Source organism: Ornithorhynchus anatinus, chromosome X1 (genome assembly GCF_004115215.2).
Source record: "Ornithorhynchus anatinus isolate Pmale09 chromosome X1, mOrnAna1.pri.v4, whole genome shotgun sequence".
Lineage (NCBI taxonomy): Eukaryota > Metazoa > Chordata > Mammalia > Monotremata > Ornithorhynchidae > Ornithorhynchus > Ornithorhynchus anatinus.
The window spans coordinates 57,272,689-57,299,738 of record NC_041749.1 but is presented as its reverse complement, the minus strand read 5'-3'; the positions used below and the strand labels follow the sequence as shown (position 1 = coordinate 57,299,738).

Here is a 27,050-nt window from a genome sequence, read left to right as displayed (position 1 = left end):
TGGTATTTTTGCCTCAAGTGAAATTCTGAAATAAGAGGATGGAAATTATGATACTGCTGATAAATATTAATAAGTGAACTTTTAATTTTTTTGCCACAATATTCAAAATGCTAAGCATCTAGCTAATGCTGAAGCAGCCTGATATGTGTTTGCCTCCAGGGACTATGATGCTTTGTGCACTTAAGAAAAAAGTTTAACGGAATTAAAATTTAATATCTAATTAGAGCAAGGCTAATATATTTTGAAATGAGTAGGGAAGACACATGCCTCTGTTGCATATTCGGTAAAGTCATTAATCTTACCTGTAAAGCAGCATTGAGAGGTGTGCAGTAGGCGTGGCTGCTCTGTATATTTTTAATAAGAGAAGGGTTACTGCATAAGAAAAAGATAAAAACTCAAAGTTAAACATGATCACTTCTATACTAAGTTTTGTTTCAAGCATGTTGGCTTTCCTTCCAAACCAGAAAATCAAACTACCTTCTCTTTAAAAAAAAAAAAAAAAAAAAAGGTTAAATTTGTCCATTTAGCTGTTCTGTATCATTTGCATTGTTTGACCTTTCTGAAAATTGACTGAACTGAAATTCAAGTATTTTAAAGGCTGTTCATTGCCTTCCCAAATGTAACATGCCAACACCTGTTCTGTCCAAAGTGGAAACAGAATTTTCTGAAATTTATTTCCCTTTCCAAAGGTACAGACGTCACCACGGAAAAGAACGGTTTTCTGTTCCAAATTACTGGTACGCCTATGAATTATACAATTTTGTGAATAACACAAAGAAGGTGCAAAATAGGGATCTATGGAGGGACATGTTTTGTCACTGCTTGATATCAAGGCTGTATTCAGCCCAGAGGCCAAAGAGCCCTCAAGCATAAGACCACCTGCTAGAAAAATGGTCGACAATTGCATGAACATCTTTCGTGTGGCTATGGGCCAATTACATGTGAGATAGAGAGGATGGAGGAACTTTGGAAGGCCTCACTTGGGTCAATCTTCTTTCTGATCTGGGAAAAGCCCTGGGAAGGGAATGAAGGTACACTCCCTAGTGCTTGTTTTCACTGGCAAGTCAAGGTACTCTGTTCCACAAAGGTAAAATGAAAAAAATTTTATTATTAAAGCTATTGGGGGTTGCTGAAAATAGTTGCCATAAATAGGAGATTACAAGTGGTGATCTTTAATGTGACTTTCAATCTTAATACTAAAAATCTGTAGTATCTTTCAGGATTTCATCCCTTCATATGATTAAATTTTAAGCTAAATGAAAAGTACAATTAAATTGAGTCAAACAAACTGAGAACCATAAAAACAATATCCTAACTTGTAGCAGCGTATTTCAATTTTAGGGACATTTTGGAGTTCATCAGTCGCTGAATCTCAATATATACAACATTCATATTACAGTCTTCAAAAGAGCATCATGGTAGGCATTGATATATACAAGAGAAACAAGCAATACATGTACAAATCACGAAATTTAGTTTCATTGCAGGAAGTGTGGCATCACTACTTGGTGAAATGCAAATCTACATGAGATGAGTCAACCATGCAAAGCAAAGCAACAGCAGAAAAAAAAAATAAAAGCAAGTAAAAGCTCTTACTGTGCAACAAGCTCGTCAAAGTTTTCATCAGGGCAGTATTTTCGAGGACGGCCTCGTTGAATATGGCGGCCACGTTTAAACTCTTCATCATCAACAGTCCAAAAGGACCCAAACTCATCCTCTACTCTGATAAAGCACTTATGCAGTGAGAGGTTGGTGCGAATGGCACCCTGGGACAAGAGCAGCAGCAAAGGAGATGAAGTGGAAACAAAGGGACACGGGATTGGGATAGAACAGACATCAAATACAGGGAAAAGGAAAAAGAAAATAAAATGCAATAAGCATAAGCAAATGGTTTGTGAGGGTTAATATGCATTGCCACCTAAAAGCTACTAGCATGTGATGCAACGAACACCAAGCAAGCAGGGGCAAGGGTACTGGTGGGCATACAAACAGTAGTGATGAAATGCTTTTTTGTTTCCCTTAACTGCAACAATGTGAAACCACCTTTTTGTCTAAAACCAACTAGCAGCCAAAAGCCTCTACGTTAAACTGTAAGCATGATCCAAGCTAGGCTAAGAAGTTCAAACACGGTGGACGTACCCACTGATCTTTTGTGGCCTTCGTTTTTGAAACTCTACTTCATCCACTGTCCATACTGCCCCTTTAACGTTTTCTACTCGCACAAAACACTTGTGAAGACTAAGATTATGACGCACTGCATTCTGCAGCAAGTATAAAAGAGAAAAAATTCAAAATTTTCTATAAGAAAACACTAGTCATGTCCAAGAACAGCAGTAAATTCAGCCTAACAGTCCTCATTTGTAAAATCATCCCATTACCCGCCACCACCAGGAACTACCTTCAAATTTTTCAAAGACTGAAAATAAAATCTCAGAACCAACATTTGAAATAACAATCAAATTGGTTGAAAGAAATGATGACCAGCAAAGGATGACATTGTTAAGGTATTTAAAGCATGAAATTCACTCCTGAAAAAAAGAAGCTTTTTAACAGAACTTAGAAAGTACAGTTTAGCAGTCTTAGAAACATCTCTGTTGAACAAGGTCTTGGGCTTTGTATTCTCCATAGATCTTCTCGTGGCTTAGGAAAGATAAGAAGTTTGATTTGAGAACTGATCATTTCTCCAGTCATGGCTAATGGGACCAAAATTTTCAGTTTAATAGGACCCAATGGACCAGCATCAATTGAGTTGTGTCTTTCCCACAGTAGCAGAAATGAAAGTTGGCCCTAATTGCTGGGAAGTGATTCATTGAACTGAGTAGGCGCCAAAAGAATATATGCATAGGTCTCTGGCAACATGATGCTATTCCTGCAACAGATTGTTATTGTGGTCACATCTTTCTTCCTTAGGACTAAAAAGCCCCTTCTGAGGAGCGCTTCTTGACAGACTCTAGAATCATGCTTGATAATATAAAACAATGGCAATCCTTTGATTAATTTATAATTGAATAGACAGTCTTTGATCCAGGATAATCAACACCCCTTATGCATTTTTTTTTTAAAAAAAGCTCTCAATTTCTTCATCTGAGTGGAAGGGACCCAGTGAGCCATTCATGATTTGTTGGTTCTGGAATGCTAAGATGTAACGATTATGTAAGTCTTCTTCCAGACCAGAGGTTAGGCAACCGAGGTCCCAGTACATCATCTATGAAAACCAAATACAAACCAAGACACAATGTTTTGGCCTGTAAGAGAGTGTATGTCAAATACATTGAGAAAATGGGTGAGCAAAATCTATATGCTTCCTTTCTGAGTCACGGGCCAACACTGTTCACTTCAGTAGTTCTCAAATCTATACGGTTCAAGTACTTAAGCAGATAAATAAGGAGATGACATTTTAATAGAAAAATTCCTGTAACCATGACAAGTCATTTAAGATGCTTATAAGTATTTTGAAGTGTCACTGATCCACATAATGGGAGGCAAATGTTTGCTAATTTTACTTTTAAAAAAGCAATCTGGAATCCGGTATATTACAAAATGAATACAAGTATGGTATGGTTATATTTATTTCATTATAATGATGGCTGGTTGTTTGTTTAAAATATCAACACCAACATTTCATATACTTTCATTTTAATCCTATCTACTTTTCCTCAGAGCATCCGTTTTTTAGCATACATTAGCCGACTGTCCCGTTTCATCTTAACTGGATACTTTTTCTCCCATTAGGGTGAAGGGGGGTGGTTGAAGAAAAAGTTAAATACTGTGACTTACTCAAGTCTATAAAGGCTGCCATCAACAGAGCGGGAGCTAGAATTTAGGGATTCCTAACTAAAAGCCTCAGGACCACACTTCTGATAGTTCAAACAAACAATGCTTACTGGAAATTTTTCTCCACCCCTTCCATACCCCTCCACCCCCACAAAAGTTCATGCATGCAGCAGACTTCAAAAGTATATGTGGTCTTATTTTTCTTACTGAATGATGAGATTTTTATAACCGTAATCTGTCAGGCAGGACCTTATCTTACAGAATCAATAATATGGTACAATTTTTCCCAGATTTGTATTTTTAATGGTGAAGATGTTTGAGGCAGACACTCAAGTCTGCCACGAGGAAAGGGGGAATGCAGTACTTTTTAAATCTCTACTCTTTACACTTCTGAAGACATAATTCAACTACAAAAACTTCTGGATAAATGTTAGCATTTACCCCAAAGATTTTTAGGTTACTCATAATCACTGCCCCTCTTAAGTGAGTATAAGCATAAAAGTAGTACATAAACCCCAAGGAGGCATTAACTCAATCCATCAGAACCATTTAATATTATGTCTTTCCACGAGAATATATTAAATAAAAGTTAGGCTTTTTCTTTCTAATGCTGTGGTTTTCATGCTAATACCATTACAATACAATGGTATTCAGAGTGTTTTTTTGAAATAATTCTGAAATACAAAAAAATTGGCTTTATTTGACGTATGACCCCAATCAGAATGCAATGTTGTGTAATTGAGCTACAGGTGTAAATAAAAAAATTGGGACACTAAATATGCTTCTCATTTAATTAACCCCACTAGACTGTAAACTCCTCCACTATACTGTAAACTTCTCATGGACAGGGATCATGTCTACCAACTGTATTGTACTCTCCTCCCAAGGGCTTAGTACAGTGCTCTGAACACAGAAAGCACTCAGTAAATATCATCGATTAAATTACTCAGTAGGGCTATATGAATTCATCCAAAACTACAGTTTGACATGGCAAATATGTCAAACAAAACAAAATTAAAGTATTTGTATTTCCATGATGCTCAACTTGATTATTCATTTTTAATAAAGAGAGACAATTTTAAAAAATGACTTCCTCTCAATTTTTGCATGAAGCACCTGTGTATTTCTGTAATGATGGCTGGTGCCAAGTCAAATCTGGGCACAAAGGCAAGGAAAAGTACATTTGCTTTCTGAATACTTTCACCTCAGCCATCATTTTTCAACATATAAATGACAGGCTAACGGTTGAAAATCTTTTTTTTTTTGTGCTTTCACACAGTGACTGCCACTTTAGCTAATCCTATGGTTGTATCCATAGGGAAAAAAATTAAATCTTCAAATGTTACTTCCAGTGTTTAAGTTGTTTCTATATGGGAATCGTTAAATTTGTCTGAGAGCTAAAAGAAAGCAGAAAAAGAGGTTTGGGTATGGATAAAACAAGCATTGCTCTGTTTCCTTTAAGTCCTTTCAGAGCCCAATTTGAGGTTCCATCATGATTTACTGGACCTGAAAATTATATCATTCCAATACTTTACCTGGAGTCAGGATTGGAATAATATTTATTGTGCACGTAGAATTGGGTTCTCATAATGGGTCAGAAGAAATGAAAATCTTGTAAAAGCCGTTATACAGGTGCCCCTCAACTCTTGACTGTAAGCTCCCTGTGGGCAGGGAAAATGTCTACCAACTCTGCTGTAGTTTCTCTCCCAGAACTTAGTATAAGTGCTGAATACCATTGTTTATGAACATCTTTGCTAGTATGAGTATTTATTATAGGCAAAGATACAAAAGGAAACATTTTTATAGTCCATGAGTTAGAGTAGTGTTTCCATTTCCAAGTGTTTGTAATGAAAAAATTAGATCTGCTAGAAGGTATAACCCAAGTGTCAAGGAAGAGCATCAGGGAGGGCAAAAATTATACCATTCCTCTGAACAAACTTGTGTGTCAGCATGGTCATTTTGGTTGACAGAATACAAGACTGGATGAACTCCTCAGAATGGGAAGCAGGGTGGTCTAATGGAAAGAGCATGGGCTTGGGCACCAGAAGACCTGGGTTCTGATCCTACCACTGACAATGACCTGCTGGGTGACCTTGGGTCAGTCACAATCTCTCTGGGCCTCTGCTTTCTCATCTGTAAAATGGAGATAAGCTATCTCCTCTCCCTTCCTCTTAGGTTGTGAGCCCTATATGGGACAAGGACTTTGTATGATGCAATTGTATGATGCAAATGATACCACAAACTCAGCACCGTTTTTGGCATCTAGTAAGTGCTTAATAAATCATTACTACTGTGATTATCATCATCATGCCATTCCTTACGTTCCAATGAGGTTTCATCTGCAGTGTATTTTCCAGATTTGTTCAGAAGTAAAAGAATGGCATCAGATAGTGAAGTAGTACAGAGGAAAGGCATGGACACCCTCTGTTTGCAAAACACCCAGAAAATAGAGGACCAAAACATTGCTCATTATGGAAACAAAAAGCACAAGATGTCTAGATTTTTGGACTATTTTAGCTTTTCTTATTAAATGGACTAATTGATTTGTATTCAATTTAATAATAAACCAGTGAAAATTATGACTCCTTTGCTTGACATGTTAACTGGGTATCAATTTGTTGGGAAGCAACATTTCTTGGAGCACTACATTGTGGTTATGATTAGTATCATGCCCCTTGATCCCAAATTTTCAAGCAAAAATCCCAGAATTTTACTGTTCTGTTTGGAGCAACCATAATTGAGCTTGAGGCGCAATCACAAAATATACAGGCAAAAATGGAGATGTAATAGTGCTTTACAAAAGGGAAGAAATTTTATGCTACATATCAACTGACTCTTCAGGCACACCTTCTAGGGGTCAAAACAATCAATATACAGGTAATGACCTCGTATTACAAAGCATTGTCTTTGGTGGACTCTATCCTATGCAGGTCAAAAACCAAAGACAATAGGTATGCACAAGAGAAATCTTACCTTCCACGTTGCAGCATTTCGCCTGAAGTAAGCAAACATTCGTGTGAACCAGTTGTAGATTTCATTTAGTGTTAGTTGTTTTTCTGGAGATTCAAGAATGGCCTATGGAGTAAATTGATAAGGAAGTAGATTTATGGCTTTACTGGCAAAATTGCTACCATGTATTTTCTTAAAAATATAAAATGTGATTTGGAGCTAAGTATAAAGGTAGATTTCACAATATGATTTAAGATTAATGGCTGTATTTAACAGTTCAATAGCAAAATTCAAAATGGAATAATCTAATTGTTTTGAGTTTTTATTTCTGTTCCCTTACAGAAATATTAATTTATTAGTCATTCATAAAGCAGAATCAAAGAGAAATGCAAAACATTTCACTAGCTGATTAAAGCTCAGTAATTATTTAGAGCTCAGATTAATTCTAGGGATCAGAGATTACTGTAGCTTGTGATAATTGACTTGCCATCTTTAAACAGGCTCATTTTCACTGTTGTGTGAAATGAATTTCCTAATAATCACATCGTATTGTAATACTTAATCAAAAGCAATTATGTTATATATTGCAATTCTAAAATACCTTATAGCAAAGGTTTCAGCATGCTAGCATACTAAATGATTTAAAATCTATTTGATCAATATAATATGTATAGATGCATGTGCACTTTTTTATATAATTATCCATTTTGGAATTTACTTACCTGCCTAATTAAAGATGCATATGTGAATGGTGGCCTAACTTCTGCATTCTTATAAAATTCTTGGTTCTGCGCAATATCTGCTAAATAAGAGATATTGTACTGTTACCATCATTGTCTTTGAAATGTGCCATTTCAGAAGAACTAACCCGAAACAAATCCAATGATCTGAAACAAAACGTTTTTACCTGAAGAAATGGGTACATTGTATTTATCAGAGTATCGCCTCCTGATAGGTCCCACATTGTGCATGCTGGTGGTTGTAATGACAGAAGGTCCTTGGGTGACAGGAGTGATGGGGGCAGTAGGAGTTGTTGGGGTATGAGGTAAACTCTGTGGAGAAGCCTCAGATGCTGTTTTGGAGAGTGTGACACTGGAAACCAAATTCAACTAAAAGGGAAAAAAAATCAAATACATCTCAAGAGAAAAGAAATGAAATCAGTTAAAGAATTTCACTAAGAATAAATGTTTAAATTTATTTGGCCCTAAGAACAGATATGCCCATGCTAAGCTTTTATTTCAACAATGGTTTCCATTTAAAAGATAATGATGATCTTTTTGGCAAAAAAAGGACTATCCCTTTTCATTCATTAATTCATTCATTCAATCATATTCATTGAACACTTACCGTGTACAGAGCATTGTACTAAGCGCTTGGAAAGTATATTTTGGTAACGGTAATTCTTTTCTTCTGTTATGGTAAGATAAGCATAGACTATTTAATGGGACCTACTATAATTAAGAGATAGAAATGTGGCCTAGTGAATAGAGTAGGCCATGCTGGAAAGTACCATAGCCTATTGGAAAGCACAAGGGCTGTGCGGCAGAGGACCTGGGTTCTAATCCTTGCTCTGCCACTTACCTGCTGTGTGATCTCGGGAAAGTCACTTAACTTCTATGTTCCTCAGTTCCCTCATCTGCTAAATGGTGATTCAATAGCTCTTCTCCCTCCTCCTAACTCTGTGAGCCCCATATGGGACCTTATTATCCCATATCTACCCCAGTGCTTAGTATGGTGCTTGGCACATAGTAAGCACTTAAGAAATACCACAGTCATTACAATTATTATCATTAACATAGGATTGGGAGTCAGCAGACCCAGGTTCTAGTCTCAGCTGCACCACTTGCATATTGTGTACCTTGGGTAAGTAACTTAACCTCACTGTGCCACAGTTTCATCATCTGTAAAAGTGGAATGAAATAGCTGTCCTCCCTTCCTCTTAGGATGTAAGTCTGATATGAGACAGGGACTGTTTCTGACCTGATTATCTTGTACTTAATCCCAGAGTTTAGTACACTGCTTGGAATGTAATAAGCACTTAATAAATACCATCATTAAATATCACACTTTTGGAATGTAATGGTAGTATATTGGATTAAGTGCCTCAATGTAAGGAGAGATATTGCTTGAAGTATTTTTAATGTTTATTTTCATTAAGCAAACCATACAGTTGAAACACTTCAAATAAGCTCTGTTGCATTACCTTCATTAAAATCCACTAACTACAGGATTGAAATGAGTAACTGTAATAATAATAAAAATTGTGAACCAGAAAACGTATTCAGGTTGGGCTTTTCTCTAAACCTGAAAGATAATTTCTGGGCTTTAATCATCCTAATTTTTTTTCTTTACAGTTCCAGGGGGAAGCTTCCTTTCAAAAGGCTTTTAGTACTGCTTGGCACACAGTGAATGCTTAGCAAATATTATTACTGCTATTACTACTATTGTTTCTAATCAATATAACAGTAATACACATAAGAATAACATGGTGCATCAGCCTTTCTGATTTGGTCGGGAATCAACGAGAAACAGACATCCAACTATTTCAGTTTTTTCTTTTGCTCATTCCTTCAATTTAAAAGCAAATAACATTCTACTTCTGGTGTATAGCATTTCAAAAGTGTTCTAAACTGTTATGCAAACCAAATTTCAAAAACTACAGGATCTCCATCCCCACCACCATCCCACTACTAGGCTAGGGTTGATTCACATTTTAAAGTTTCAAATTTCTAATGGCTGTTTGAAAAACTGGAGGTAGCTATATACAGTCCTAAAACACAGATAACACTTATTGTAGCACTGGATATGGGTACAACTTCCACTTAATTAGGGTATCTTTATCCTATTTTAAACCAGATTCCAAAACGCTCCATAAGAAAAAGACCTCTGAGACAGGGTTTATTTCTATCTACTTATTTCTTGCTTCTTTCACTAAAAAGAATTATGGTAAATATTATTTCATGTATATAAGATTCCTCTTATCACAACACTAAACTATTTCTGAATGATGTACACATAGGCAGCTCAAATGTGAAGTAAAGACTCTCATTCACAGAATGTATTTAAAAAAGTAAGCAGATAACAACAAATAACCTGAATACACCTGACATTAGCAGCTACCCTAAAATTTTTACTGGATGGATGCACTCTTCCAATTCGAATTCTTTTTCTATTTACAAATAAAATAGTGGAAGTTCCAGAAAATATCGGATACAGTAACGTAATAACAGTGTCAAACAGTGGGATAGTATGTATCATTTGAGGCAAAACTCCAAAGAAATGAGTTGATATTAGTTTCCAAATTCTAAAATCAATTTAAATAGCTAAGTGCAGACACATCTGTTACATTTTAAGTGTCGTTATAGAAACATAGTAAGCAGTCTATCTCTGATACCGTTTCATCAATTTCAAAGGAGTTGCTATTTCACTGCTTTAAAAACTTAACAGGTAGTATGTTTCTACTAGTATAATGAAAAAAAATTCATAAGGGTCAGTGTTCTCCACTAAAAGAATCTGAACTAAATAAAATTTCTTTAGGCTTCTGCGTAAAGGTAGCAACTAGAAATCCACACTGAAAGAGGAGAGCAAAGAGGGGGACTTTAACAGGCTTGACAAATGACACTGTGATTCACACTCACTGCTGGGCTGCCACTAATAAGCTACAGAGGAAGCAGCCAATCTCAGCTAATTACCAGATAAAATTGTATTGTAAGGACTCTAATTAGGAGATGCTTATGGAGGTGATCTAATGATTAAACGCTGCATTCGAATGACCCCACCATCAATGTGCAGTGGTGCAAGATGTCACTGGAATATTTTGTAGAAACAGTAATTTTATTTCAAGGAGGGGAGGCAGTAATATTTGTAATAATGGCTATGAGGTAAACTAATTAAAAGACAGTTCCTAGAGGAAGACTGTGGCTTTGAGCAGCTGTGGCCGTTCCAAAACAAAGTGCCAAATCTCAACAGAGGAGCTGCAGTCAAGTGGAAAATTTCTGCCTGACCTTTGCTCTTGCTATTAATTTGCAGGAAAACTAATGACACATATACATATTCCCACAAAATTGTTCTAATTGCTAATTTGCCAAAGGAGCCCAGTTTCCAAATTAAACATGACTGCAGTCTGTGAGGAAAGGAAGAAGTCTGTGAGGAAAGGAAGAACAAAAAGCTGGAACTCTGAGAATAGGGTGTTGAACCTCACACAACCATTTGCAGACTGAACCAACAAGTTAATGAAACGTGGACCTTGTCAATTGCTATAGAAGTTTTACTTTTAAACTTTCGTTTGATAATAACATCCACTAGTCTTGAAGAGCAATGATCCTGGAGGGTTAAGCTTATAAAACAAGATAAAGAAGAGGGTGGGGAAGGATTACAAAGAGGCCATATTTTCAAATCAAACCTGCATTTTTAATTAAGGACTATAAAATGGAGCCCCCCAAAATAATTATGGAATTAGCACATAAGAACAAATTAAGAATAATGTTGGGTTTGTTGTAATCTTGAAATATTCATCGTAATTGTAAACTATTAAATCTTAACATAATCATCAATTAGAAATCAAAGAGTTGGCTTTATATTTCTGCTTGCAGTTGAAGTTTCAAATGATGATTAGGCAGGGATTGAGAGCTGGAAGGGAATGGACTGGGAAAGTTTCATTTCCTGATGGAAACTGTATTTTTCTCATCATATTAATTTTCTACTTGAAAAATATGTTGCTAGGTTTAGAAAATTTACAGTTGTGATATTTTATATGTGACTAATTTCTACCCTGTTGGAAACAGGATAACAAAACGCTAAAAAGCTAAAGTTCAGCCCACTCTATTTAATTTGTAAAAAGAGGTACAGTATTTTCAGCTATAAACCCAAGGAATGAACACTGCCATGAAATAACATAATTATTTCACTGTTTCATATCCTGTTTATAATTTTTTTATTAACCTTAATGTTTAGTGAAAAAACCTTTTTCTCCCTTTAAAAAAACAATGAATGAATCACCAAGTATTTTTCTCAACAAACCAGTGACATAAACCTCTTGAAAGAGGTCCCATTCGAATTTTATTTTTATGTATGCAAAAATCTTACATGAAAACAGTCACTTTCAGCAAAAGGCACACCTGAACCAAACCATGTCAGTTTACAACCATGAAGTATTTCATAGTTTTAAAACCATAGTTTCTCGGATGTTCGTACTGCTGGTATGGTCAGGGCTATACTGATACCATTGCTGTAACTGCAGAGAATTTCTGAACACTAATCACTGGCTTAGAAACTGTACTTCTAGATGCTGATGGGGAGTTACTGTTCTGAAGGGAGGGTGCTGGGTGGTGGCTTGAGGCTTTGTTAAGCGTCTATGCCTTCCTTTACTATTTCAGTCTGGACATATTACTGTATTAGATGCAGGCTCTGGCAAGCAGCAATCACTTAGCAGGTGTTGTTATTGGCAGTGATACTAAAGAAACCCAAGATGAGGAGTGGGACTTAATGAAAAACAGTATATAAAAACAGCTTTTGTGTGTTGTTGTACTTGAGAATCTCTTTTTATTGCTGCATAACATTATTTTTCAAACTATAAAGTTTAGCTACAGCAACTAAAATGCTCAGTCATTACTTCAACAGTTAAACGTCTTTTTTTATGATGCTTTGTTTTTACAGTTGCTAAAACACTATTTCAAAACAATCAAAATTGCTATGATTAGAGTGAAAGAAAATACATAAAAAGCACATTTCATTTAAAATGCCAAAGTTCCTCTAAATGTGTTGCGTTAATTTCATATAGATGGATGGTGTCTACCTGTACATATAATCACAATCCACCAGTATTAAAAAAAAAAAAACACAACTATTTTCCTTTTCATAAAAGATCACTTATGGGCCTACTTACAGATGTAAGTAATACATTTTTTTCCAAAACAGAAATCAAAACAAAATTGCATAGAAATTTTTGGTTTTGTGTTATATACTCTGGATAATACTCTAAAGAGATAGCTACAAAACACTTATTTTAGTAGTTAAATATTATGGTCCCAAGGGCAAGAAGGGAGCTATTAACCTCCAAACAGTATATATTTATATTTACTTAGATTTTTAAATTCCATTATAAATGCAAAAGGCAGTTAAATGATAGGTTTTGCTCTATTCCACTTTCATTAGTAGAATTACGCTGGAAACATTATGTTGTTTGTGTTAGCAGACATGCATATATACATATCTACACACATACTCATTTTTCATGTGACGTTCAGTGTCTTGTTAGTTTAGAAACATATGGTCCTTTTGGTGCCCCTTTGAAAGGAGGATTTTTAACAACCCAAGGACTGAATGAGTGCTCACATTAACTTGACTGGACCTGAAAAGTTGCTCCACATCAAGGCTGATCTAAAAGGCAATGCCAGAAAATAAGTATAACTTCTGAAGTTAGAATGATTCTAAAATGCCCCAGATATTTCTATGATTCAATTAATGGAATAGTATTGGCCAGTACAAACTACAAATTGCAACCAAATAATATCCAATTAAAAGTTAGAGCATTTTTAGTCACATTTAATATAATCTCATTGTTTTTAAATATGCGCTGAACAGAAATGGAAAAATATTTAGCAAACTCTTCCTTTGTCACCGAAGAACTGTCATACTAAGGTTCATGTCTCTGGGTCTGTTTGGATTAAGGACTACTGACTTTTTTAAAAATCATGGATAAATATAAATACTACTATTCCTATATATACCTTATTAGGTGGAAAATAATAATTACTATTTATAGAGAATGTGTTACTGTTAATCATGGTCACAAGAGTTAAAAGAACTGGTTTGCAAAGAAGGCTGCTTTTTTTAAAAAAACGGGAAGGCACAATCTATGTAAAATAGTCTACCTCTACACTTTATAATTAATTTCCAAAAGCTTCACCTATACGTATTTTAATAATTTCTGATTTAGAAGATGGTATCTATAATAAAATTTTCTATTTTTCAATAAATGAAAAGAAGGACGTTTCAATCCAACAACAGAGCGTCACACAATATAGGCCTGTCAGGCACCAATTTTTACTTCTAACATGTAAGTTAAAGGATAAGGAATTTATAATGCTGCCTGTGAACGAAACCACTTTTCATACACAAATGTGATCTTTTTTTTCAAAGGGTAATACAACAGTACATTTACATAAACTAATCCAAACAATCTATGTATTTGACAATGGCAAACCTCACACAGACTGCCTATTGTTGGTTTACATCTTGGAGTTCTTTATGTTGGCTTGTAACACTGCTCTAGCTGTCAAAGGTTTGACTTGGACTCTAAATAAATGGTTATAGAAGTGCTGTGCAGCGATATTGGACTTCTCTGCAAAAGAAAACCTGCTGTGTATGAATTCAAAAGCTATTAATTTTTCAGTCAAAAATATTCGTGCCTATTTCTTTTAATAAAGAAACACTGTGCTGAGCAACTGAGAGATAATGTTGACTAGTGGTACAGAATTTTCAATAGAGCAGTTAAAAATAAATTTAGTAGGAGGTCCCCATCAAAGCTATAATTTTCTAGAATGTAAAACATTTTTTTTTAATACCAATCAAGACAAACCTTCTTTCCCAGAATCTTTCTTGGGTCGCTTTTCCCTGTTTATTGGCTGTCTTGCATCAGCCTTTATGGCGACACCAACTGGCAATTTTGCAACCTATTTCTGCAAAGAAAGCTTCTGTATGGTGCTGCCTGCCAATACTCTGAACTGATCAGTAGCTGAGCAGTACACGGCTTCTTGCAATTACCTCTCTTTAGTATTTAATCCTTCCTCCTGAGGGGCACTGATGCTTTGAAAGGCCCCTGTGCCTAGCGTTTTGAGACCCAAACATAATTCTGCCATTGTCATTTTTAATCCAGCCAGAGAGATAGAAGCTAAATCTCATCCTCCCCCAGGTTGCCTGGTCTACAGACTCAAGCTCACCATGTAGGGAAGGAAACGGTCACCTGAAGACTAAAGCAATCTGAAGAAGACTGCCAGACAGTTTCCAAGGACATCATTTCATTGTGTGATTGGTTGCAGCCACATGACAAAAGGTCACCCAAGTAATTTCAGGTGTCTAACAGACCTATTTAGCTAGGTTGACATTATCCCCATTTTTCCTTTCTCCAAGTAGTCTCTGTATTCAGTAGAGTTGTCCACTGCTCCCCCAGTAATGATTAGCTCGTAATTTCTTTTAGTAGCCTATCCACTTTTGCATCCATTTATTGTAAAACACACAGAAAAGGAGAATTCTTTTCTAGTAAAATGGATGTGCGAAGTGTTTAATGATTTTATGTTCTATATCTCTGTAATGTGTTCTGTTTCAGACATTAATTTTGTCTGCCAACTGCATCTTGGCAGGCTACCATATTTGCTGGGTTAATAGTCTGACTCCGTTTTATTTCTATCACCACAAATCATACATATATGGGTGTATGTTTGCTTTATTTATAGAAAAAAAATCAGTCCAAACAGATAAACCAATATTTTGCCATTATGCTGCATCATTGCATATTGATTAAATTGCTGGTACTAACTATAGATTGTCAACGCTCAATTAATTTTCACACAGTGACACAAAGCAAAATCAAATAAAGGCAGTGTACCTTTAAATCTTACAAATCTTAAAGTCAAGAAGCAAAGCAATTTCTCCATTTTGAATAATCACTTTAAGCTACTAGGAATTTTTTTAGCAATATAAGGATATGAGAAACACAACAGTTAAACTGTAATTTACAGTATGGGATAAAGCCCAAGATAGGACTTTGTTTAGACACTATCTTACATCTTAGATGCCAACTACCTTTGCTTAGAAGGCAATACATAAGAATATATTGTCTTAAATTAAACACTATCTGCCTGCATGCACATAGGAAAGGGTTGACTAGTTTTAAATCCCTTAAAGATAAGAATTAAGGGGTGGGGGGGTGACAGCTGTTCTGAAAATTTAGCCAAGTTTAAACACACTATTCTTAAGTCTCCTAACTATAGAGAAGCAGTTTTCTTTTCATTTGACAGTCTTCTAAAGTAGGGCACACTTCTTATTATACTATGGGGTGGGGAACAAGAAAAAGAGGATGTCATGAGGCTTTGTTCTCTCACTGCACAGATCAGTACTTACAGGCTGAGGGGTGGCTTTTGGTTCAGTTGACTTCACATGCAGGTGTGTCATCATAGCTTGCAGGCGCTCTTTGTCTTTTGAAAGCTGGAGGAAAAAAATGAATGCACATTTACTTTTATGAATAAAATGCATTACAATCTTAACATCCAGAATGATGCTTATTTCTAATTAAACTGTTGGCACCATGGCTCATGACAAAACAGTTTTTATTGCTTAATTGTTTTGAAATCTATATACCCATTGCCAAACTAAAACTAACTTGTGGTGCCGGGTGTTAGGATTTCCCAATGCAAAATGCATTAGTCCTTAACTGGAGAGCTCTAGACCTGCTGGCACCAAAGAGTTCAGCATAGCACTGACAGCTAAAAGATAACAGTGAATCATGTTTTTTATCCAATCCTTTTCAAGCCCAAGGAAAACTAGCTCTAGAGCTAATTTTTTGTTCTGTTTTAGCATTAAAAAATATACCAAATGGGCTACTATTGCCAATTGATGTCATATTACTTTTAACTTTGCTAAAACACATTCATTAACTACTGTGGTGGATACTGAGGCATTCATTACGAAGGGTGATGGTCAGTTCTGTTACAAGAGCAGCACTAAAATTTCAGGATTACATTTAGAATAAAGTTTGGAGAAAATACTCTTGATCCTCAGAAGTATGCTTTCTACAATTTTTGCAAACATAAGTCCTCTTGGTTGTTTCATTCCCTGAGTCAGTCTTAAAGGCCCAAAAGAACATCAGGAAGAGGACATGGGAAGATGTTGCAAAATAGAGCCTAACAAGCAGGCAAACACAGCCCAAAATATTCCTGGTCTCATGAGCCATATCCTGAGAAGCAAAGGAGGAAGGGATTTGTGCCAAAGCTTATAAGGCCTATCAGTAGGTAAGTGTCTACCAACTCTGTTATACTGTACTCTCCCAAGCACTTAGTACAGTGCTCTGGATACAGTAAGTGCTCAGTAAATATAATTAAGTAGCATGCAAATGAGGTAGGATTGCCACATCATTCAGTTCTGAGCAGAATCTCCAGAATTTGAGTAATATCTCCCATCTTCTCATGAAAATATCCAGATCTCTAATGACATCTCTGAGCTTCTGAGATTGAAACTCCATATATGACCATTGATTAACCTGTTTTTTTGAGAACTACAAATCCAAATACTTTTGGTGCCAACATCCACCTTTCCATCTCCACGTCTTTACCTTCATTTCCACATGCTCCCACTGGAGGGGAGTTGAAGACAGCTTCTAGACTATAAGCCTGTCGGGGGCAGGAACTGTCTCTATTGCTGAATTGTACTTTCCAAGTGCTTAGAACAGTGCTCTGCACCCAGTAAGTGCTCAATAAATACAATTGAATGAATGAATGAATAAATGAATGAATGAAAAGTTCTTAAGGCCACAAACACTCCAACGTACAACTGCAGACTTGAAAAGGGAAGGGGATGGTAACCATGGGTTGGTGGACAGTCTTATTTCTGTATTTTGCCACTTTTTTTTTGGGGGGTGGGGGTTGTTAGAAATAAGAGGAGCCAATTACAGGGGGAGATAGGTATGTTTTATGCTAATTTGTCAAGCCCATCACCAGTCTACATTACCTTCAACTTTTCTTCAATTCAGAAATAATCTTTCCACAAACAGGAAATGAAAATATTACCATATTTGTAATAACGGCAAGCTAAAATATGCTCAAAACAAAAACGTTCATTGTTGTCCCATTTCAGTGATTCAGTTACAAAAATCAAAATGTCAGGAAATGGTTGCTTATATTTGGGGACATTCAAACTAAAAGTATCCTCTGCCTCAGCTGTCTAGTTTTATTATTTATAGGTCATCCATAATGGGTATAAATGTTCATATTGACTATGTTGCCAAGTCACAATTTTTGAATTTGGGCATTTTTCTACATTACTGAAAAAGAAATACTAAACGTAGCTTTGTTCCTTCTCTTTTCTTCTCCTGCTACACCTGAGTTCATCCTCTTCAGCCTATCTAAAATAACCTCGTAACTGTCCTTCACTTATTGCTTGTACTTTTTTTCCCTACCAGGAACATCCTGCAGTTTCACCAAAACACACCTCACCTCTCTTTAATTACAATTGTGGCATTTGTTAAGCACTTAGATTGGATTGGTACTAACTGTTGGAGTAGATATAATATAGAGCAGATCAGACAGGGACTGATCCCCGTGTGAGGCTCACAGCCTAAGGGGAAGGGAAAACAGGTATCTTATCCCCATCTTACAGATGAGGAACCTGAGAGGCACAGAGAAGTTAAATGACTTGCCCAGGGTCACAGGGTAGGCAAGTAGCAATGCTCTGGCCACTAAGCCATTGCTTCTCTCTTTCCAATTAAAAAGTCATCTCTGTCGAGCAATATCCTTGATTAATTTCCCTTATGCCATTTCTGTTTATTCATTATTCATTCGCTTGCCTCTTTATATCTATTCATTAGATTATATCTATTCTTAGATTGTGAGCCCCCTGATGAACAGGGATGGTGTCTAACTCCCAGCTGTGTATTCTCTTCTAGTGTTCAGTACAGTGCACTGCAAACAGTAAGTGCTTAAAAAATATTATTACTACAACTCCAACTATTATCTACTAACTATGAATGTCAATTTATGCTGACTGCCTCCTTCATTAGGATGTAAATTCCTTGAGGGCTTATTCATCCAATGGTATTTACTGAATGCTTACTGTGTGCAGAGCACTGTACTTAGGTGCTTAGTTCCTCAAGTTCCTTAGTACAGTGCTCTGCACACAGCAGATGACTTCATTTGGATTGATCATTTCTTGTATATCAACTGGTAGCAAATTCCGGATGCCGAAAGGAAAAATCTACTTCAAATTTCATTTCAAGTTCAGTCAGGTGGTCTATGGTGTCATCTGAAACTTGATAAAATGGGGCTGAGATGTGCAATGATACTGCAATGTCCTTCATTTATAATCAAAATAACCAAATAGCTGGGTTGTGTATCCTGTGAAACAGTTTCTTACTTTGCCCGGAGAACATTATCAAGGACTGATTATACAGTTAGTAGATTATTCAGGTTTCCTGCATCTCCTCTTCCTCACTTCTGCTGCTGTCTATTTTAGGACTCATTAACCCTCTAACAGAGGGAAGGGGAACAAATTGAAACTCAAATTTATCATTTGTTTTTCCTCTTGGCAGTTTTGGTGAAAGAGGAGGTTTAAACTAATAGATAATTAAGGTTTTGGAACTATCTGTGGATTTTAATTAAAGATGACTGTGAAAACCAGGACACAAAACATAACATTAGTACTGAAAATTTAATGGGGCCTTCCTTTCCTCTTGTAAGAAAAGTTCTCTAACTATGCTGTCTTCTATTTAACAAGGCTTTACCTATACTGTGCCAAATTGAAACCATTTGAATTGCTAGTATACTAAATATATATAAAACATATTTCCTATGGCACTGACTTGCATTTATTTATGGGCAAACACATCTTTACACCATTTCTATGGCACAGGAGAAATTTTTAACTCCCCTGCCCTTCACAATCTGGGTAGTAAAGGGTATGTTTTCATATACTCTTGCTCTTCAGTTTTATATTCTCTCTCCTCCTATATTTCCCCTTTTCCAATTCCCCAGTGCTCTGGGCAGCTGTTTGAAAAAGGGAGATGAAAAAGAAAGACCATCAGTGTTAGGACTGGAAAAATGAAATCCTAGTCCAACCTCATAAAGTACTTCAAATTTGTCATTTAAAATCAATTAAGAAAAAACCTAAAATTTGGCTTTAAATAGCAAATTAATATTTTTCATTTTCAAAAATTGATTTAGAAATCTGAAGATTGTGTCCAGGTTTCCAGAGATAACTGAAATCCACAAATAGTCTCAAAGCCTCAATTATCCACTCATTTAAACCTACTCTTTCAACCAAACTGCTCACAAGAAACAAAAGTGAAGCATTTGAGTTTCAATTTATTCCCCTTCCCTCTGATCAATCAATTAATATTATTGATTGAGGGCCTACTGTGTTTGAAGCACTATACTAAACACTTGGGAGAGTATAATAGAATTTGTAGACCTGATCGCTGCCCTCAAGGAATTTACAATCTAGTAGGGTAACCAGAAACTAAAATAAGCTACAGATAGGAGGAAGACAGAAAAGGGGATATGTACATGAGTTAGTGCTGAGGTAACAAGGTATGTACGATATGTTAAAAAAAAAAGTGCTACAGGAGGATGTAGGTATTTAACAGCTGAGGTGGCACAGAAGTGTTGAACAGGTCATTGGCTTTAAGGCACACAATCAGCTCTCCACCTCCTAATTTACTTCACTGATCTCCTTCTACAACCCAGCCCACACACTTTGTTCCTCTAATACCAACCTACTCTCTGTGTTCGAAGGGAAGCAGTGTGACCTAGTGGAAAGAGTATGGGGCTGGGAGTCAGAGGACCTGGGTTCTAATCCTGGCTAGCATGTACCTGCTGTGTGACCTTGGGCAAGTCACTGAACTGCTCTATGCCTCAGTTCCCTCATTAGCAAAATGAGGAACTTAGACTGTGAACCCCATGTCGGACTTGATTATCTTGTATCTACCCAAGTGTTTAGTATAGTGCTTGTCACAGAGTACGCACTTAAAACTACCACAATTATCTCATCTAACTCACTGCCAATCCCTTTCTCATGTCCTCTCATGTCCTCTCTCAGGTCTGGAACTCCCTTCCACTTTACATCTAACAGACCACCACTCTCCCTATCTTCAAAGTCCTTCTAAAATCACATCTCCTCCAAGAGGCCTTCTCCAAGCCCTCATTTCCCCTATTCATTCTCCTTTCTGCATTACTTATGCACTTGAGTCTAGATCCTTTAAGTGCCTGATATTTACTCCACTTTCAGCCCCACAGTGCTTACATACTTATACCCTGCCATTTCTCCTGTCTGTAATTTATTTCACTATACTCTGTTATACTGTACTCTCTCAAGTATATAGTACAGTGCTTTGCACATAGTAAGTGCTCAATAAATTGATTAATGTGGAAATATGAAACTAATTAGTGAAAGCCATCTGAAGGATGTGTGATTTCAGAAGGGTTTGGAAAATGGGGAGAGCAGTGGCCTGCCAGATGTGAAGGCGGAGGAAATTTCATGCAATGGGGAGGGTGTGAGGAAGAAATGAGTGGCAGGAGAGGCACAATGAACAGGTTAGCTTGAGAAGAACAAAGATTGTGGGCTAGAATGTAGTGGAAGAAGAGAGTGGGCAAATTAGAGGGAGAGAGCTAACTGGCACAATCAAATGCCTTATAGTCAGTGGTCAGGAATCTCTGCTTGATGTGAACAGGAACGGGGTAATCATTTGAAGTTTTTGAGGAGTGGGGAGACAGACGGTTAATGCCACTTATTGGTTAAAAAACAGAATTCCAGCATAAATTGCTATATTTACAACCTTATTCTAAGGACTATGGCTCAGGAAAGACAAAATGTCCTCCAGAAGAAACAGCAAAAAGCAACTGTTTAGTTTTTCACTAAGCTTATATTCCAGCTGTGAGTTTATGTAAATGGCGATGCTCACAAAAGACACACCCAGTACCCCTGGGTAGCAGCTGTCAATAAAGCAGACTATGGGCCAATCAGTAATCACATTTGAGGATATCATCCTCCAGGTAAAAAAATTATCGGTTCAACCTCACGTTCACGGCTCTAACCTTTCCTTAAAAACTTGCAACTAATAGTATTAGCAAAGGTTCCTCTTTATTTGATTGCAAAACAGATTTGTTTTGTCCTGTGAAGACGCACCCAATCAGGGAGTAATAGATTTTCTTGTAACTAGTCAGCAGAGAAAGGGAAAAAAAAGATGGAAAAGATCCAAGAAAAAAGCTCTCCAAGCAAACCAGCTGCCAAATTGACTGGGAACAAAATAAGATCCAAAAGCAGGGCAGAGAAAATGGTCACAAGTAGGTGAAGTTTGCAAATGAGATGGACATGGTAGTGTCAGGGCTTTCAATAAGGGCTTGGAAGTGAAACTAATGGTTCATGTCTCAGAAATACTGTCCTTGTCTGCATGGCACAATCTTTGCTAATAGTAGGTTAGAGCTGAACATTTGGTCAGCTCGCAAACAGATTTCCAAAAGATATGCCTTTCCTGTGCAGATTCAGTCATTGTGTTCTTTCTCATATGCCAGGATATGCCTGAAAGTGGAGGACTGGTGAAATTTGTAGACAGTTATTTTGAAATACAGCTATTTCAAAGACTTCAAAAAGGGAAGAGGAAAGTACATACAATTTAATAATAATAATGTTGGTATTTGTTAAGCGCTTACTATGTGCCGAGCACTGTTCTAAGCGCTGGGGTAGACATAGGGGAATCAAGTTGTCCCACGTGGGGCTCACAGTCTTAATCCCCATTTTACAGATGAGGGAACAGAGGCACAGAGAAGTTAAGTGACTTGCCCACAGTCACACAGCCAACAAGTGGCAGAGCTGGGATTCTAACTCATGAGCCCTGACTCCAAAGCCCATGCTCTTTCCACTGAGCCACGCTGCTTCTCCAATTTCCTATTAAGCCCATCCTAATTTCTTTTAGACCATGGACACATGGACCAGTGCTTATAACCGTACAGCATCTAATCCATCCCACTGCCATGAGGCAGGACTTCAATTTTGATTTTGTATACATTGGCAGAAAACTGCATAGGCAAATTTGCATAATCATCACATGGGCTGGATTTCCATGCCCATAACTACAAACTGAAAAATGTTAAATTCATCTTTCAGAAAGAAAAAAGGGGTTATCTGTTTACATTTGTTTATTTACATTTATTTTAATAATTTTACATTTTGTTGCTGGTTAAAGTCCTAAATAGAATTAATCATTTATTGTCCTGGACGAGCTGATTTACTATTTGGTTTTTTACACTACACACTGGTTTGAAGAGCAGACTACATACAAGAGAAGCCTAACTTGGGAGGTTAGGAGGAGAATTCACCAACCAAAATGCTTTTGTGTCCCAGACCAATAAATCTAAGTAAGTTTAGAATTTTCCAACACTCAGCCACAATGAGAACTCCTTAACAATTTCCTTAAATCCACTCTATTGTGCTCAGGTGTTAGAAAACATATGGTTTGTTTCATCCCACTTTATGAATTTCCTCTCTTTTATTGTATTCTGTCACCATCTTAACATTCCTTAAAATGTTATTATTAAAGAGTGTCTCAACATTTAACGCAGACTCACAACACAATAATACCCAGTCAGAGTCTAGGAATTCTAATGGTTGTGTAGTTCTGCAGATTTTTAATTATGAAAAAAAAGTTCCTGGTTTCAAAGAAACACACAGAAGTGAAAAATTCAAAAAATTTCTCAAAACTGCTCTTTCTTCATTTAGCCAAGAAAAGGAGTTACAAATATAGAGCTATAGTGTCATTAATAATGCATCACCATTCATCAAGATCATTCAAAAGAAGTTTTAAGGGCCTTTCAGGACACTGTGAGCAAGCTCTCAACACTGACTCAACTGAAGGTACTGATCTAGAAATTCAGACTCTTAAATCTATTCAAAACAGAATTAGTTTAGAACAAATGCTAGTATTAGTAGTTTTTAAGCACTGGGGTAGATTCAAGATAATCTGGTCAGGCACAGTCCCTGTCCCATATGGGGCTCACAGTCTAAGGGAGGGAGAACAGGTATTTAATCCCCATTTAACAGATGAGGAAACTGAGGCACAGAATACTTAAGCAACTTGCCAGAGGGCACACAACAGGCAACTGGTGGAGTGGGATTAGAATACCAATCCCCTCACTCCCAGGCCTGTGTTCTTTCCACTAGGCCATACTGCTACTCCTTGTTCAAAATGCAAATTCACTCATGCTAACTGTAACCAGCCCAATTCTCCTGGGCAGATTCTGAAGGTACAGTGACACGTCCTTGGGAACTGAGAGGAGAGCATTCTTTCTTCGCCCCTTCTGTGTGAAATGGAAAATTCATTCTTGGGTAGCAATTACTTGTGCTGCTGCTACCTTTATGGTCTGTGGTCTTCCCTGCTATGCATCTTAGGTATGTTAAGGAAATCATAGCAGCAGAACACAGAGGAGACAGCCACACTGCAAAAAGTAAGCACTCAATAAAAATACCACTGATTCACTGATACTGTTGATAAAGTGTGGGCAGGGAATGTCACTGTTTATTGTTGTGTTGTACTTTACCAAGCGCTTAGTACAGTACTCTGCACACAGAAAGCACTCAATAAATATGATTGAATGAATGACCATGCACTCCCACCTCCAAAACCCAACCCTACCCAAAATAGACCTCCAATGCTACCAACTTTATGGCACCTCATTCTCCCCTTTTACAGAAGGTAAAATTGGGCTCAGTGTGTATTATTCTATAATTTAGACTGTGCCTAATTTTCTCCTTGCTAAGAGGAACAGCACGACCTAGCGGAAACAGCCTGGGTCTGGGAGTCAGAGGACCAGGGCCCTAATCCCAGTTGTGCCACGTGCTTCACTTCACTGTGCCTTGGTGATCTCATCTGTAAAACGGGGATTCAGTACCTGTTCTCCATTTTTTTTAAATGATATTCGTTAAGCACTTACTATGTGTCAAGCACTGTTCTAAGCATTGGGGCAGATACAAATTAATCAGGCTGGACACAGTGCCAGTATCACAGGGGGCTCACAGTCTACTCAGATTGTGAGCTCTGGGTGGGACAAGGACTGTGTCCGACTAGTATGATCTTGTATCTTCCCCAATGCTTAGAACAGTGCTTGCCACACAGTAAGCATTTAACAAATGTCATATGTATTATTATTATTATTATTATTAATGCTGATAACTTCATATATCCCACAAACATTCATGAGAAATGGCTCAAGATCAAATCAATCATTGATATTTACTGAACATCTGTGTACAAAGCACAGTATTAAGTGTTTGGGAATGTACAATAGAATTAATAGACATGATCCCTGACCTAAAATAATTTACAATATAGTAGGGGAGATAGAGGCTAAAATAAATCACACTGATGGAGAAAGTAACTGAGTAGAAAAATAGATACATAAGTGCTTTTGGGGGGCTGGTGTGTGGGCTGCAGGTTGGGCGTAGGGGGTACATTGTGTGTAGCCAAGTTCTCAGATAGTGTGTAAATGATAAACTGGCAGTTGGGGGAAATATAAGATGAGATGAGAGATTCATGAGGGAAGAACTCTTAAAGGTGATGTGATTTCAGAAAGATTTTGAAGATGGGGAGAGCATGACCTGCTGGATAAGAAGGGGAAGGGAATTCTAGGCAGAAAGGAGGGTGTGAGCTCCCAACTGAACTTTCCTTCTTCCCCTGATTCCTCCCCTCTGCATGCTGCATCTCTGCCTACTTACATAGATCAATCAATCAGTCAATCAGTGGTATTCATTGAACACTTGGGCCACGCTGGCCATATTACTAATCCGTAAAAATGAGACAATGGTATGTATGATGGAAGGAGAGGGCACTTTTAAAGAACACAAATTGCAACCAAAGAGCTGTATCAATATTGTAGTTGTGTCTAAGTGATATTTGTATTGATACGAATGGGATAATACATGGGATAGCAGTTATCATCTAAAGATTTAATACTGTATGTTAGCTTTTTTAAAGACAATATTCCCTCTTTTCTCCTTTGAGAGCCATGTACACACTTCAAGATCCTTCTTCCTATATCCATCAAAAACTGATTAGGTTCATTTAAAAAAAAAAGCAAGATATACCACATTTTCTGAATCCCCACAAGCATTTCTTATTTCCTAAATTCTCAATTTTTTTTCACTCTCTCTGATTTGAATAAACAGTTCTCTAATGTCCCATCTAGTGTCTCTACTTCTCCCCATTTATCCTTTCACCACATTTTTGGCAATCAATGGTTGGAGCAGTAAGGCCCAAATTAAGAAGAGGATTGAACGATTTTATGGTTGATTTGCTCCATGAAAGGAGTCTAGATTCTAGCCAAAGAATACACTTTGGAGGCTGAATTATTAGGTTAGGGTACAAGAAGTAAATCAACTGCATAATTACTCAGTCTTCCATTTCACATCAATTGTGCTTATTTAGCCACCGAGTACTATAACTGATCTAATCTGTGTAATCATTTTGGAAGAATTTGAACTGAGGAGAAGCAAATTGTATATCAGATTTTGTTATTAATTCTAAGGCAAAACATTAAGACCATGGAGATGTCACAGCCATATAAAACCCAAAGCGTTATCTTGCCACATGTTGTTTTCCACTAGGGTGGAAAATCACTGCAGCCAACGTTCAGTTATTCATGCTAATAGGTGAAAAGGTGGGTATTGAAAAATTAAACCTGGAGATAATCCAAAAGCCTCATTTTAGCCAATAATGCCAATTCCCTCCCAAGCCAATACTTAGGTCATACTCATTAATGGGTGGCAAAATTTACTTCTTTTCCCTTATCCTTCCTGTTAAGAATATCTAATGAGTAATTAAGGCTCAAAAGGCACATAGTAAACGGGACAAGCAAAGGGCCTGGATAAGCAGCTGCTAAATAACTGAGAGTTGACTCTACCTCAAATTTAGGCTTTAGAAAGCCAATGGGCATAATGTCAAATGTAGATAATTTAAAAATAGATGACATAACCAAGTTATTTTACTAATACTATTTTATAACTAGCAACAGCAATATATTTCAAGCAATATCTCTCTGGAAATCCCAAACAAAAATAGCAATCTATAACTTGTTCCACCTGTAGTATGTTGTCCCATTTTGTCTAGGGATACAAACTTCATGATTACATCTTAGTGAGAGATGATCCCTCATTTCAATTGCCCAGTAAGTCTAGCAAGTTTTCCTTAATGCCCCCAAAATGTGTTAAAATAACAGGCTATTTCTCATAAGAGTTTCTTCATGACTCTGATATTTTATGACTGGTACTTTGATTTTGAAAAGCAATATTGAAACAGTTCATATCATTCATATACAATAGAATGGAAAATCCTATCTCACAAAAAGTAAAATTTATGAAATATCTAACCAAGAAGAGAGTCACTGAAAGATACGATGATAACCAATTAAAAAAATAATTTCTATCTCAAAAAGTCACAACAAAAAGTTGAAGTGTGCTTTTGCTGATTTTTTCTCTGCAACTATTTGAAGCTGTAAATGACTTAACTCAGTAAAATTCCAAATGTAATTATCTTCTGTACTTAGCCCAGGGCCTTCCATATATCTCTACACTGC

The 27,050-nt window shown here is 36.8% G+C and overlaps 1 protein-coding gene across 6 annotated transcripts in view; it reads right to left on the bottom strand.

Moving 5' to 3' along the window:
• FOXP1 (forkhead box P1) overlaps positions 1–27,050 on the bottom strand; it is a 359,850-nt gene that overhangs the window by 17,940 nt on the left and 314,860 nt on the right. For 5 of the 6 annotated variants that reach the window (XR_005659478.1, XR_005659477.1, XM_039910132.1 and 2 more), the window contains 6 exons: positions 15,844–15,927; positions 7,631–7,832; positions 7,446–7,525; positions 6,748–6,849; positions 2,140–2,261; positions 303–372 (listed from right to left, as the gene is read on the bottom strand). Coding sequence is in view for 4 of the 6 variants with exons in the window: in XM_039910132.1 (XP_039766066.1) it covers positions 303–372; positions 2,140–2,261; positions 6,748–6,849; positions 7,446–7,525; positions 7,631–7,832; positions 15,844–15,927 (660 nt within the window). In the remaining 2 variants the exon portion in view is untranslated. The remainder of the gene's footprint in view (positions 1–302; positions 373–2,139; positions 2,262–6,747; positions 6,850–7,445; positions 7,526–7,630; positions 7,833–15,843; positions 15,928–27,050) is intronic. The other variant, XM_039910133.1, reaches the window with a different exon arrangement.